The sequence below is a fragment of the Plasmodium vivax genome, chromosome 13, assembly GCF_000002415.2.
Source record: "Plasmodium vivax chromosome 13, whole genome shotgun sequence".
Taxonomy (NCBI): domain Eukaryota; phylum Apicomplexa; class Aconoidasida; order Haemosporida; family Plasmodiidae; genus Plasmodium; species Plasmodium vivax.
In genome coordinates this window covers 221,814-236,698 of record NC_009918.1, presented here as the reverse complement: position 1 = coordinate 236,698, position 14,885 = coordinate 221,814, and the positions used below count along the sequence as shown (strand labels likewise).

Sequence of the window (14,885 nt, the reverse complement as noted above, 5' to 3'; positions counted from 1 at the left end):
CCTGCTTGAATCACCTTCTCAATTATGCCTATCAAGAAAATAAGCCCAGAATTGAGCATCACTCTTGTTGACAGTAGAACCGTATCTATGTGCAACAGTTAATAATGAAACGTTGTATGCGTGTAAAGGGAGACACGTAGAGTTTGAGGCCTAGTGAGCGGTCTGCACGCCGTAGTGTGTAAGATATATACGCGTCAGTAGCATCTATATGTTTGCGTCAACTCGCCTTTTTTTTTTTGTTATGCCCACGTGTCCCCAGCACATGTGTGGTTTTACTCCTATTTGAAGAATTCACTTTTCACAGCCTTTTCGCAACGAAGTAAGATGTATGCGTTTGTTTCACCGAACGGTACGGAGCAAATATTTTATAAACAGCTACGCAAAGCGGGTACTTATGAGCAGTGATGAATGAACAGTGATTCGAAGGCACGCGGAACCAGGATAGGCAACGCACCAGGCTAGGCAACGCACCAGACTCGTCTCAGCAGCGGAGCGGTTTTAGCGGCCCGAATAGAATGGGTCAGTCGTTTGGCCGTCTTAGGAACAAGTGTCCACATAGGCAAGTCGCGGCGAAGTAGCGGCAGATAGCGGCAAATAGCAGCTGAGTAGCAACCCAGATCCACCCAAACACACAATGATATAGGGAAGAAATTCCATTTCGTTTGAACAGCAGCGAGGGACCCCTTTAACAGTCCTACGCAGGCCCCTCCTATACGTACCTGCTCGCACATGCACACACGGGAAGCCAGAGCAGAAAACGCAGAGGCGCATATTTTTTTATAAGCAAAAAATTTTGTGATACTTTATGTGCCTTATGCACCACGCGGATAGAGTACAACCCACATTTGTCGTAAGCAGACTGAGTCCTCGGCGTGCATGTAAGTCTCGCCTCTGTTTATCTGCACCAGGGGAAAAGCCAAAAAGAAATGCCTATTTATGAAGCTCGTAGTTCTCCATTAAGCTCCTTCACTCAGTGTACATACAGAGCACCCATTCTTATTACACACCTTTGTGTTAGGCGTAGCTAAATGCCCCGTATAATTCCTTCATTTTGGTGCCCCTTTTTTTAATGTCACCAGTTTATCTCCCCCCAAATTGGAGTTAATTCTTCGGAGTTGTAAGTGCCTGTGTGATGTTCATCCGTTAGGCACATGCACATAGGAGAGTAGAGAACAGCTTGTTTAGTGTTACACAATCTGAGGTGTTCTCTGCCCGGGGGAGGAGCAACGTGTGGTGAGTAGCCGCATCAGTTATTTAAGTGTGTGTGTGTGTAAGTTTGTGCCACCGCGAGGAGAATATGCCCATCACCTGTGTTGCACCCTTCGGAGAACACACCACTTCGTTCAAGTGAATATACATGCATATGTACATTTAAGTTTGTATGTGTGTGTACTTGTTTACCTCTTCCCCCCCTGTGTAGAGAGCATCACGTGAGTCTGCTTCCATCTCACAGCGCATCTTTTGAAGGAGGGCATATTTGTTTACGCGTAAGCACGCCAGATATAGGCACTGTAGACACTACAGGTGCGCGAACAGAAAGAGAGCGTTCACTCTCTTCGCGTGAAGTACATACGGGGCTGATCTAAGGAGCATTTTCCCCAACTGGGTTGATGACCCCGTTTGAGCTGTAACCTCCAAATCGCCGCTTTCCAGTACATCTACATCTGTATTTTTGTGTGTGCCGCTCTGCCCAAGGGATACCCCTTGCGTGTGGAGAGCCTGTCAATATTGCTTAACTGCGGTGCGCTGTGGCGAAGGCTTTTTTGTGTGAAGGCACATATAAGTTTGTATGTGCCCATTCGCGCGCACGCACCTGCCATTTGTGCATATACGTTTGGTGAGGGGGACGAATCGGATTTGTACGGCCCGGTTAGGAGCGCTTTAAAGAAAAGGAAGAAGTTACGGGGGGGGTTAGAGGCTTTTCCAGGCATATAACTCTGCACCCACTTCACTACAGTTTGAGCGTGCAGAGGAGAAGGAACCGAAATAGGTTAGCGACACCACATCTAAAGTAGCACTTCTAACGCCCCCCTGCTGCCCAGAATGTCCTACATCAACATCCCGAGGGATCGAAACGATCCGAACTACCGGTACAAGATGCCCAAGCTGATCTCCAAAATTGAGGGAAGAGGAAACGGCATCCGGACGAACATCGCGAACATGGGGGAAATCGCGCGGTCGCTGAAGAGGCCACCCATGTACCCCACCAAATTCTTCGGGTGCGAATTAGGAACCATGGTGAAATTTGAAGAAAATGAAGAAAAAGCTATTGTAAATGGAGCCCACAAGGAAAACGACTTAGTAAATATTCTGGACAAGTTCATCGAGATGTATGTCCTCTGTCCTCACTGCTTGTTACCCGAAACGGACATCATCGTTAAGAAGGGTTTCCTCATCTGTAAGTGTAACGCGTGTGGGAATATTGGCGAGTTGAATAACTCCCACAAAATTGCCACCTACATGATTAAGAACCCACCCCAGATAAGCACTCTAGGAAGTAAGAAGAAAAAAACGAAAGAGAAAAAGGTGGAGAAAAATGGAAAGGGGAAGAGTGACAAAGGAGGGGTAGCAGAAAAGGGAGACAAAAATGAAGAAACGAGAAATGGAATTCTACACTCAGGAGGAGACTACGATAGTTCGGATGGAATCGATACAGATAGAAGTAACCCAACAAATAATGGAAACATTAAAAAGGATAAAAAATCAAAAAAAAAAGATAAAAAGAAAAACAAAGTGGAAGACAATTTTGTATTGGAAAAAGAATCTCTCCATTTTGATAGCGTAGAAATTAAGGAAGTTATTGATCGGTTGAGGACCCTATTTGTAACCTTCCCAAATATAAGTGACAACGATTTTTGCGAGGAACTTCGTGTGCTGCAGGTGTCTCAAAGCTTCGACTCCAAGTGTAGAATTTTTATTTGCCTCTCCGCACTGTTTGACAATCAGATCACCAAAGAGCTGTTAGAAAAGTATATCAAATATGTGAAGAAGGTAAACGATACGTCCGTTACAGTGACGGATATTTTCCTCGCCCTGGAGTACTACGTCAATAAGGTGGCCAAAAACGCACTCATTATTTACCCCTACATTTTACAAGTTCTCTACAACAATGACGTTTTCGAAAGCAAGGATATCATCAAACGGTATGAAGTTAGCACCTCTGCGACGGCCCTCTTCGAAAGGAGTAACAGCTCCGAGAGCCTCGATGAGAAAAATAAATACTACGTGGAGTGCTACAATAAATGCAAATGTATGGCCAAACATTTCGTTAGTTGGCTGAAGGAAAACGAATCAGATGAGGATGAGTCGGAGGAGGAAGACAGCCAAGTTAGTAACCCAGTCAATAGCAACCTGACCAGCTACAAAGTTAAGTCTTTGCGAAATAATGATGATAAGAGTAGGGAAACCCACAACGGGGCTGGTGGGGCTCCCAACAACGCAGCTGCGAATGATAACGATAAGGCGTTTGAAGATTCTAAGAGTGAGAAGTATGAGGATGAAATATTTTTGGATGCCAAGGATGGGATCAACTACACGGGCGACGAGGAGGAAATCGACATCGACGCTATTTGAGCGGCGCGTGGGGAGAGGCCTTTTGGCCATTTGGAGGAGGCGATTTGGTCAATTTGAAGAGGCATTTTTTGGCCAATTTTTATGAGGCCTTTTTTACCCCATTTGGAGGTGATGCTTATTTATTATTTATTATTTATTATTTATTATTTATTATTATTATTATTTTTTTTTTTTTTTTCATTTAACCCATTAGTCAGCGACGGAGCGCCCCCCTATTTGATGCACGCGCGCCGCGCCAGCTGGCACCCTTTTCGCGCGTCGGTGCTTCCAAATGTATTATTGTAGCCGCGTGGCCCACTTGGCAATTGTTCCCTTTTTTCCAGTCTGTGCTCAGGGGATGCGCGCCCGTCCGCGCTTCCCCCCCCTGCAATGTTGTCACGCCGCGTCAGCGATGCCCCTTTTTTAATTGTATAAAAATGCTGCGAGTTTTTGCGAACCTTTGCGAACCTTTGCGAACTTATTTTTCCAAAACGTTTTATTTTCTCGCCACTGAACAGTTCCGCGCCGATCAAACTGTGCCTCGACTGGGTAGTTCCCCCGGGGGGGGAGGAAAAAAAGAAGAAGCGCGCCACGGGTGAACACTCAAAAGGGCGTCCCACGTTGCATGCCGCGCAAGACAATAAACACTTTCTCTTTCAAATTTGTAACGCGTCGCCTACCATTCTCTGTGGGCATGTTTCACTCAACGGCGCCACGATGATGGGTTAAGAATGGCATATGGGGTAGGTGTAAATCTACTTTTACGTCTCTACGTGGACGTGTGTATGAGCCATCTTTGGAGCGCGGAGCAAACTTTGGCTGACGCGGCAGTTTTTCCCTGCTGGCTGTTCACACTGTGATATGTGATATGTGAGGCGTGAGACGCGTTTGGGGTGAAATGCCTGCCGCAACGCTCACCCCGCGGGTGATCTGCGAAGAGTGTAAGTGCTTATATGCACATGTGGGGGCCTGATTATACATGAACAGAAGCGGCTATATACCTTTCACCACCTACGCCAAGGGCAGTGGGAGGATTACTCACCCTGCGTCCTTCACACGAGTCCTGTATTTCTCTCCATTTGGAAAGCCCCTTGTGAGGTCATTTCTTTTTTTAAAGCGGCAAAAAAATGGTGCAGAGAAAAAAAAAACGTTCCAAGTTTATTCCTTCTGGAAAAGGGGTAAACCCTTCGGGGCGGACCGCAAAATGAAGTAGCGACAGAAGCGGCATCCGCAGATAACTTCAAACGCATGTAACACGTACGCATGTAACATGTACGCATGTGTCGTTCCCCCTATGCATTCGTGTTAGCCCCACATAGCAACATCAAACCGGGTGGGTCCCGCCCCAGCGCAAAAGAAGAACTCTATTTTGTATGTGCGAACGTAGGGGTAATTGCAGCGTGGGGAAAAAATAGCGCCAATTTATTTTACTGCACAGATGAGGTGAAGCAGCAAAATAAAAAAAAAAAAAAAAAAAAAAAAATCGAAAAGTTGTGGCAGATGAACGTAAATTCCTAAACCTGCTCCACAAGCCATACCACCACGCATACGTGTAAATTATTTACATACTATGCACGTTGGTATGCATATTCGAATGGTCCTCTTTTTTTTTTTTTAATAACCGCTTAACCATTTTGTTAAGAAAAAATAGTGATAAAACGGTTTTCAGGTATGGCTTGCTCGTCGTAGGAGCCAACGTGCCAGTTTTACCCAAGCCCGATCGTTTGCGGAGCTTCTCATTCATTTCGGCTAGTTCAAACGCAGTAGGGGGGGAAAAACATGTGACTATAGGGGAGCGATGCAAAGCTGATAAGGTCCCCAAAACGTTGCCTTTAAAAAGGATAAGTAAAATTCTACCTCTGCTAAAATATGCGAAATGGTTGAGTAGCTCGAACCGCCGCAACCCCACGTGTACGCAAAAAGTTAGCCAATTTTGGCGAGTGGTAAAAGCGCACAGTTAAGTGGGCGTAGGGGGGTACATCTGTGTATGTATTACGCAGGAGTCGGTGCGCCAAGCGAGTTTGCATCGTTTTCTGCCCCCCTTTTGGAGGGACACCACTAGAGGAGACGCCGCAGTGGTAGCTGCTTTGTAGAAAATTGCAAAAGTGAGGCCCGCGGAGCACCACCATGAAGGGGGTCATACGAATTAAGGCGAAAAAGAAAAAGGGAAAAACGGAGGAGGGCAATGAAGACAACGTGGAGGTGAACGACGGGGTGGAGGGAAAGCCGGCAGATGCCAAAGGGGAGGGCGCACCTGAACACAGGGTGAAGGAAGTCAAGGAAGCCGGGGGAATCGGGCGCGCCAAAGAAGACCCGCTTACCCGTCGGCAAAAGGAAGAGGGTGGGGGCGAGGAAAAGTTTAAAATAAAGATCGGCGAATCGGACGACGAGGTGAGCAGCATCTCCCCCGCAGGCGACGTAAATGAGTATAAAAATGTGGGTGAAGGAACCGCCAGGGGGAGCGCCTCCCTGGGGAAGAACGTAAAAAAGCAGGATAACATCTGCGAGGGGTACACCCTGGGGGTGGCGCAACGCAGCGAGCAGGCTGAAGTGGTTAACGAGCCGCTCGCCCAATTTAGGGAGAATAAGCCAAACTGCAGGACTCACAATGGGGTAAAGAGCGAAGCAGTGGGTAGTGGCCACCCCCATTTTGACGACCCTGGGTCCATCCCCAATAGAGGGAAAAACACAGAAGAGAACTTCTCCGAACTTGTTGTAAAAAGTGGAGCACATAACAAAAAGATATATGAAGAATCGAAGGATATAAAAAATGTGACCGAAAAGTGGAAGCTACTGCCAGCCTACTTAAAGGTGAAGGGGCTGGTCAAGCAGCACATAGAATCGTACAACTACTTCATCAAGCAAGAAATAAAAACAATAATGAACGCAACGACAAATAAGATTTTAAAATCAGATATTGATGAGCATTTCTACGTCGAGTTTTTAGATATATTTGTGGGGAAACCCTCAGTTGAAGAAAATATGATCGAAACGAATTTGACTCCCCAAATATGCAGGCAGAGGGACTTAACATACTCGGCTCCCATCTATGTAGATGTGGAATATGTGAAAGGGAGCAACATCATTAGAAAGAACAACGTCGAGATAGGGAGGCTGCCCGTCATGCTGAGAAGTGATATATGTATTTTAAATAACAAAAGTGAAGAGGAGCTGATGAAATTGGGGGAGTGTCCTTACGACCCTGGGGGGTACTTCATCGTTAAAGGCACGGAGAGGGTTCTCCTAATGCAGGAGCAGCTGTCCAAAAATAGAATCATCGTCGAGATGGACATAAAGCATAATATCTGTGCAACCATCACATCTACAACGGCGGAGTCTAAGAGTAGATGTGCCATCGTTTATAAGAATAATAAATTGTATCTGAAGCATAACTCCTTTATTGAGGACATCGGGGTGTGCATCATCCTGAGAGCCATGGGGTACGAGAGTGACCAGGAAATATTCCAAATGATAGGGTCGCATAGAAATTACCTGAACGGGATTTTGCTCTCCCTCTACGAGTTGTATAGCGAGAATATAAAGACCAACTTAGATGCACTGCTCTACATAGGGAAGAAAATCAGGCCGAGGCTACTAGCCAAGGGGTTCTTCAGCTCCATGAAGGAAAAGCAAGTGAAAAATGAAAAGGACATCATCGAGGAGGGGCTAGATTTTCTAAGCAGAGTTCTCCTATCCCACATTCAGCAGAAGAACAAGTATGATTTTCGAAACAAAGCTAGATGCATCTGTCTCATGATTAGACGGGTTCTAGATGGCGCAAATAATAAGAACGAGTTGGATGATAAGGACTATTATGGTAATAAGAGGCTGGAGCTAGCTGGGCAGCTAATATCCCTCCTGTTCGAGGACCTTTACAAGCGGTTCTATTTCACCCTAAAGAAGCAGATAGACCAGACGCTCAGCAAGTACATGCAAAGCAATTACACATCTAAGTTGAAATATAGCGGGAATGTTAATGATACCTACCCAGATGTGTTTAGGAGCCTCCCAAAAGATATCATCACAAGGGGGATGCAGGCGGCCATATCCACCGGAAACTGGAACATTAAGAGGTTTAAGATGGAGAAAAGTGGAGTGTCACAGGTGCTCTCCCGTTTATCCTTCATCGCATGCATCGGAATGATGACCAGACTGAATTCTCAGTTTGAAAAGGGAAGAAAGGTGAGTGGGCCAAGAGCATTGCAGCCATCCCAGTGGGGAGTCCTATGCCCCTGTGATACTCCAGAAGGGGAATCCTGTGGACTTGTAAAAAATTTAGCTCTCATGACGCATGTTACGAATGATAATGAGAATAATGAACATTTAATAGAAATATTATACACCTTAGGGGTGGAAGATAGTGACAGTTTAACAGGAGAGGAAATGTACAAGCAGGGAATCTTCTTTGTAATCTTCAATGGAATCCTTCTAGGTGTGCATAAGAAGCCACGCATATTTATGAGGCGAATTAGGTGCCTAAGAAGGTATGGGAAAATAGGGCAGTTCGTTTCTATATATGACAATTTTCTGCATAACGCTATTTACATTTCGACGGATGGTGGGAGGTTATGCAGACCGCTAATCATCGTGGAGAATGGGAAATCCAAACTGTCCCAGGAACATATCCTATCGCTGGAAAAGGGGATCATTAACTTTTTTGATTTACTTAAAAGTTCAGTCATCGAGTGGATAGACGTGAATGAACAGAACAATCTGCTTATCGCTTTGAACGAATCTGACATTTCGGTGAATACGACTCATCTAGAAATAGACCCTCTCACCATATTGGGGGTGGTGGCTGGACTTATTCCCTATCCGAATCATAACCAGAGTCCGAGGAACACCTACCAATGTGCTATGGGGAAACAAGCCATTGGGGCCATTGGGTATAATCAGTTCGTTCGGTGCGACACTCTGCTGTATCTGCTTGTGTACCCCCAGAAACCGCTCGTCAAATCGAAGACCATCGAATTTATTAATTTTGAGAAGCTGCCTGCTGGGCAGAATGCCATCGTGGCGGTTATGAGTTTCTGCGGGTATGATATCGAGGACGCGATCGTGATGAACAAATCCTCCATCGACCGGGGCTTCGGGCGGTGCATGTCTCTGAGGAAGCACGCCGTGGAGCTGAAGAAGTACTTCAACGGGTCCAACGACCTGGTCCTGCCCTCCCCCCTGGCCATCAGCAAGCTGCAGCAGCGGCAGGAGAGGCAGCGCAGGGAGAAGCGGGACAGGCGCGAGAAGCGGGAAAAGCAGGAGATGCGGGAGAAACAGGAGGCGCAGGAGACGCTGGAGAAGCAACCCCAGGCGCAGGAAGACCAGCTTGCCCCCCCCCGACAGCACGCGAAGGAAGAGAGGGACCACGAAGAAAACGGCGCAGACTCAAACGTGGAGGAGCCCAAAAGATTCCAAAATAAAGAAATTAAAAAATACCACGCGTTGGACGTCGACGGAGTAGTCTCCATAGGATACCTGCTGAGAGAAGGACAAGTGTACATAAATAAGTACTCACCAAAAAATGTGAAAGATCACGTGAAGGACATAAGCAAAATCGATTTGAATGATTTAAAGTCAAATGAGGTAAAGTACAAAAGTGTGTACCCATCTTACGTGGACAAAATTATTTTTACAGAAAACGCAGAAGGGTTAAAAATCTACAAAATTATTATGCGCCAAACGAGACTGCCCGAATTGGGGGATAAATTTAGCTCAAGACATGGCCAGAAGGGAGTCGTCGGCTTGCTAGTTAACCAGGAAGATATGCCATTTACAGAATCGGGTATCTGTCCCGATTTGATTATGAATCCTCATGGATTTCCATCCCGTATGACGGTGGGGAAGCTCCTCGAACTTGTAGCCTCTAAATCAGCCGTCCTAGATGGAGAATTCAAATACGGGTCCATTTTTAGTGGCACCCCCTTTGAGGAAATGGCATCCATTTTGTTTAAATATGGTTTCAACTGCTCCTGTAAAGAATTGCTCTACTCCGGATTGACGGGGGAACCGCTAGAAACCTACATCTTTATGGGACCCATTTATTACCAAAAGTTAAAGCACATGGTGCAGGATAAAATCCATGCTAGGGCTAGAGGACCAAGGCAGTTGCTAACTAGGCAACCAACGGAAGGGAGGTCGAAAGAAGGAGGGTTACGGTTAGGTGAAATGGAAAGAGATTGCCTAATAGCATATGGTGTTAGTAATTTGCTACTGGAGCGATTAATGTTAAGCAGTGATGTGTGTGATGTGTACATTTGCGAAGATTGCGGGATGATGGGTTACGACACGTATTGCACCTTCTGCCAAAAGTGCGACAAAAATGCGCTCGTGAAGATGCCCTACGCGTGCAAACTGCTCTTCCAGGAGCTGCAGACGATGAATGTGTTCCCCAAAATTGTGGTGAAGGAGACGTAGTTTGGCCTCCCCCCCGGCGTGGGTAAAGAAGAGAACTTCTGCTTAGCTAACCTTTGAGCGATTTTTTTTTTTTTTTTTTTTTTTGTACTTCACCACATCCTCTGTTGTGCTCCCAAAAGGAGGAAGGTGAGTGGCAAAATGGTGTGCAAGTGGAGAGGACCCCGTGGGTGGACCCCCCAAAAGTGGATCCTCCTTTCACGCGTATGGCCAAATGGATTCCCGTTCAGTTGGCATTTGTCTCACATTAAACGCAGTTATAACTTCTTCCCATCTGCAGTGATGGGATTTTTTTTTTCTTCCCCCCCTGTCTCAATTCGCTTCTTAACTTAATCACTCCTGTGCGTCGAAGTGTACACACCTTTGTAGCGTACACTTTGGGTGCTTTCCCAGTTTGTAAAAATAAATCTCCCGTGTGTTGCGATTTTGCCGCTCACCGTTTGTCATTTTCCCCTTTGCCGTTTTCCACTTTACCATTTTCCTCTTTGCCGTTTTCCACTTTGTCGTTTTCCCCTTTTCATTTTTTTTGCGCACCCACAATTTAGTAACCCCAAAATTGTTAAAATTTAAAAAAAAAAAAAAAAAAAAAAAGGAAGAAAGAAAGAAAGGAAGAAAGCCTCACGTGTCTCTTTGAACGGGGCGTTCCTCTCTACAATAGTACATGCCATAAGTGCATTGCAAAAGGGGGTCAGTTGTCAGGAACCCCCCCCTTTGATTTTCTTTAGTTCGTTTCATGGCGTCACACATCTGCGCACGCGCGTGTATAGGTAGGTAATCATCACGGAGGAGCTAACATTTAAGAAGCAATTTAAAAAGAAGAAACAGTTCGCGCCTAGCAAATCGAGCCTTCATTGAAAGTTGCCCCCACGGTAAAGACATATAGAGGTGACGGGGCAGCCGAACTAGCCAACGTGAGGTGCATTTTTTCGTTTAAGATGTGCCTGCGCACATGCGCACATGCGCATGGGTGAGCGGTCTTCTGGCGGTTTGCGGGGCAGCGACGAGGGGGACGCATTGCAGCTCAACCGCTTCGCAAATTAGCAGCTTTGCCGCTTCGCCGCTTCACCGCTTCACCGCCTCACCACCCTAGGCGTACAAGCCGGGCGGCACCACGTCCTCGTCGACGTCGATGCCCAAGTGGAAGATGACGCCCTTGGAGTCCTTGTCCGTTAAGGTGGCGACGCACTTGATTATTTCCACGCAGAGGCTCTTCCTCTTGAGCCACATGGCGTGCAAGTAGCCATGCTGCTTTTTAATCAGTCCAATTTCGTCAGCAGTTAGCTTGCATGCTTTGTTTGCCTCTTCACACATTTTGATTTCCTCCTCCACTAGCTGGCACTCCTTTTTGTATTTACCCACATTTTCTACAAGCTCTAAATCTTGAATGATTTTTTTTTTTATTTTTACAAAATGGGTAAGATCATTCTTGGCCACTTCCATTTGCTCTCTCATCATTTCCATGTCCTTTTTTAACTTCCCCATTTCTTGCACATTTAGGCTTTTAAATTCCCTTTGGTTGACGAGATATACTTTGGCTTTCCCATATTCCTTACACTGCAGTTTTTTTTCTGCACTTAGCTCGTCCATTAACTTTTGGACGACGTTTTTGCTGATGGTGCCGTGTAGGTTGTCGTAAACGTTAATGACTGAGTAGGGTCTATTCGTTTGCTTCATATATTTGTAAATTTTTTCTTTCGTTTCTTCTTCGCTGAGGGTGATTTTTGCTCCTTTGGGTTTATTTACCGCTTCGCTTTTGCTGGCCGTTTTTTTTTGGTTCTTTTCGACCAAGGTGGTTGTCTCGGGGGGGGCCCTACGTTCGTCACTGGTCGTGTCTGGCTGTGAGGTGGCTCCTTGGCCGTCCTTCCTCTCGCGCTGCTCGTTTGTTTGGTTTTGCTCGTTCGTTTCGTTTTGCTCGCTCGTTTGGTTTTGCTTGCTCATCTCGTTCTGTATGCCCGTTCCGCTTTGCCCGTCCGCTTCTCCCCTTTTGCTTATCTTCCTCTTTTTATTTGCATTTATTTTCACTCCACTGGCATTTCCCAAATCCACGTGGGGGTCCTCACAATTTTTACCTGCCTCGCTCTCCAACATTTGATGATCAGGTGAGATGATTGCGGCTTCTCTTTCTGCGTTACTTTGCTCTAAGTCGCTGCCTATTACGGGTTGTTCGTTAATGGGGGTAGTCCCTTCGTATGCAATCTCCCCTTTCGTCTTTTCTTCCACCCCCTTTTTGCTGTCTTCCCCGGGGGTGACCTTCTGTTCACCCTTTTTGGAGTTTTTCCCACTGCTCGGTTTGTTCCTCTTTTTGTTGTTGCCGCTTTGTTTTTCCTTCTCCATGTTCATATCACCCGCGGCAGAGGCAGGGGCAGCGGCAACAGAAACGGCATGGGAAGCGGCGCCCTTTTTGACGACCGCCCTCCCTTTCTGTGCCTTCTTCCTGTTGCTTTCCTTTTTGGGGCATTCCACCTTCTTCCCCGAGGGGGGCACCTGCACAGGTGCGCACACGGAGGACGGGCTGGCGCTTATCATTTTATCCCCTTCAAAATTTTCATCTGCAGTTTGATGACCATCGCTAGGTTTGTTTTGGTCTTCCTGTTGCGTTACCTCCACATGGGTGCCTTCTCTGGCTTCCCCTTTCTGCTCGTCTATAGCACCCCCATTTTGAAGGGCAATTTTTGGGGAGTCCAAATTCCCAGGGATAATACCCCCGCCCTTTGCCCTTTCGACTTTCTTTTTATTTCCCCCCCTACTTTTGTTGTTTTTCATTTTGGCATACACGGTAATGTACACACAGTGGAATGGGCAACAAAGGTGAGGAAGCAAAAATGTGTCAAGACGAAGAAATGTGTCTATTGACGGGCTGACGGTCCTTCCTCGTGGTGACGTCCAGACGAGTGCGCGTTGGGGCTGCTCTCCCGCAGTGTTGTTGTGAAAGGGTTCAAATATGCAAATGGGTATATTAGTTTGTATGTAATGGTTTGATCTTCCCACGTGGGGGAAAAAAAAAAAAAAAAAAAGTGTTGTATGTACACTCGGGTTTCCCCTTCCAAATGGCCGTCCTTCCACTGTTCAGTTGGAGGAGCGTAAAAAAAAAAAAAAAAAAAAAAACACATAGCACGTAACACGTAACACATAAGACATAACAACGCTGCTTCGCTTCCACTCGGATGATAACCAAGCAAAACTTATCTTTGGGAAGAGGGGTCCCCTTCTGTGCGCGTAACGGATGAAAGCAAAGCGAATGGCCAACGGGGAGAACCTCCTTCTACTGAAGGGCGTACTTCCTAAACTTGTAATCGACGAAGCTCCCGTAGTACAGCGCCAGTTGGTGGAGGGGCTTATTTAGCTGGTGCAAAAGGAAGAGTAAAACACAGGCACTGATGCCTTTGCTGCATGTTGATATGACCGTCTTCTCCTCATTTAGAAGATCATACTGGTCACATATTTTCCTTATTTCGGCTTCATTTTTAAAAGTAAAAAATTTATATTTCTCATCATGGCTGTTAATAAAATGATGATAAGGTATGTTAACCGAGAAGGGAATGAAGTTATGCACTTTTTCCTTTTCATTAATGGGCAGCAGCGCGCTAAAGGAGCTGTTCGGCCTCGTGTCCACCAGGATAAAGCGACTCATGTCATCACTTTGTTTCTTCCTTCCGCGGATGAAGTTTTCTATATCTTCATAATGGTATATGCTACTCCTCCATTTTTCACGTATTCCTTTTTTGTTCTTTTCTACATGTTCCTTTATCAGTTTATCCACTTGGTCAATTTTGTTACTATGGGAAAGATGCCCACCCCCCTCTGCGTCGCCACCTGTTGCCATCACCTCTCTTTCCTCGTTGAGCCATTTATTCAAGCCGCCATTTAAAATGTGCACGTTTTGGAATCCATGCAATTTGAACATGAGCCAAATTCTGGGGGCATAAAATATTTCATCCCTTTCGTAAAAAATTACAGGCAAGTTTTCTAACGTATTTTTTATTTTTATGTCTGCTGGACTTTCCACCAGTAGCTTTCTTAAGTTGCAGAAAAACTCTTCTTGTGTTGGGAAGAAAAAAGAAAAATTGGGATTTTCATTGGAGGTAACTATCGAATTGAAGGAGATGCTTCCTTCTATTTTTTCTGCCTGATCGTGGTCATCAACGGAGTTTTTATCTTTTTCCCCCTGCCTGATATTGTACCAACTTGCGTCAAACAGCAGATGCTCCCTTTTGTTTTTTATAAGGTCGTGCAGCTCGTTCGTCTCCATCAGATGGTTACACGTGGGCGTTTTCATTGTGCTGAATTGTGCGTGCCTTCTTTTTAACACTGGTGTGTATGTCCTTTGGGGGAAATTTATAAGTAGGGGTTTCCTTAACTCGGCCAGTTTCGCGAAAGTGCAACGCCTCATCGTGTGTAGCTGTGTGAGTTGAGGCTGTTTTGGTGGCACCACTGGGGTGGGGTGTACTGCGTTTTTTTTTTGCCCTACAAATGGCAGTGCATCCTGCGAGTGGTGTATTTATTATCAGTGTTATCAGAGGGGTGAAAAGTTCGAAGCAAGGCGCCGTTTGCATGCACATCTGTACGGCGTGGCACATATGTAGAAGTGTTTTTACGCACATTTGGGCCTTCTCCCATGGGGCTGTTTTTTTTTTTCTTTCTTGTTCGATCGAACGTATGTGGGCTTTCCTTTAGGAAAGGAGACCCCCCTCTGCGGCGATAAACGCAGGGACGTTTTTCTGCTAGAAGAATCGCTTACTCAAAAGGTGAGGCATCCATTTTGTGTTTTTTTTTTATAACTCCTAATTTGAAGAGCGCAAAAAAAATGTGAGCACACGCCTGTCGTTATAGCGTTTTCATTTTTTCCACATTTCTGTTGAGGCGCAGGAGGAATTAAGTTGTTCCAAAGGGGGGTTTTTCATGTCAACGCTGGTTGGCACTTCCTC

General features: G+C 45.9%; 4 protein-coding genes across 4 annotated transcripts, besides 14 other annotated features; 2 read left to right on the top strand and 2 right to left on the bottom strand.

Annotated features, from left to right (window-relative positions):
• Positions 1-1,643: 1,643 nt before the first annotated feature.
• Positions 1,644-1,664: a microsatellite.
• A 379-nt stretch (positions 1,665-2,043) lies between these two features.
• On the top strand, positions 2,044-3,573 carry PVX_084370 (eukaryotic translation initiation factor 5, putative; the record flags this gene model as incomplete). Its single annotated transcript, XM_001616491.1, has 1 exon — positions 2,044-3,573. One exon carries the CDS (start codon positions 2,044-2,046, stop codon positions 3,571-3,573), a length of 1,530 nt encoding a protein of 509 aa, XP_001616541.1.
• A 223-nt stretch (positions 3,574-3,796) lies between these two features.
• Positions 3,797-3,841: a microsatellite.
• A 1,204-nt stretch (positions 3,842-5,045) lies between these two features.
• On the top strand, positions 5,046-9,977 carry PVX_084365 (DNA-directed RNA polymerase III subunit, putative). Its single transcript, XM_001616490.1, has one exon. The coding sequence runs from the start codon at positions 5,680-5,682 to the stop codon at positions 9,961-9,963; it is 4,284 nt and encodes a 1,427-aa protein (XP_001616540.1). The 5' UTR covers positions 5,046-5,679; the 3' UTR covers positions 9,964-9,977.
• Positions 5,092-5,118: a microsatellite.
• Positions 5,110-5,139: a microsatellite.
• Positions 7,585-7,621: a microsatellite.
• Positions 9,978-10,128: 151 nt separating the features above from the next.
• Positions 10,129-10,151: a microsatellite.
• A 481-nt stretch (positions 10,152-10,632) lies between these two features.
• Positions 10,633-10,680: a microsatellite.
• A 366-nt stretch (positions 10,681-11,046) lies between these two features.
• On the bottom strand, positions 11,047-12,723 carry PVX_084360 (hypothetical protein, conserved; the record flags this gene model as incomplete). Its single annotated transcript, XM_001616489.1, has 1 exon — positions 11,047-12,723. One exon carries the CDS (start codon positions 12,721-12,723, stop codon positions 11,047-11,049), a length of 1,677 nt encoding a protein of 558 aa, XP_001616539.1.
• Positions 11,668-11,688: a microsatellite.
• Positions 11,824-11,862: a microsatellite.
• Positions 12,706-12,741: a microsatellite.
• A 396-nt stretch (positions 12,742-13,137) lies between these two features.
• Positions 13,138-13,227: a microsatellite.
• Positions 13,147-13,169: a microsatellite.
• On the bottom strand, positions 13,223-14,236 carry PVX_084355 (hypothetical protein, conserved; the record flags this gene model as incomplete). Its single annotated transcript, XM_001616488.1, has 1 exon — positions 13,223-14,236. The coding sequence occupies one exon, from the start codon at positions 14,234-14,236 to the stop codon at positions 13,223-13,225; it is 1,014 nt and encodes a 337-aa protein (XP_001616538.1).
• Positions 13,734-13,788: a microsatellite.
• Positions 13,921-14,005: a microsatellite.
• Positions 14,237-14,885: the final 649 nt, after the last annotated feature.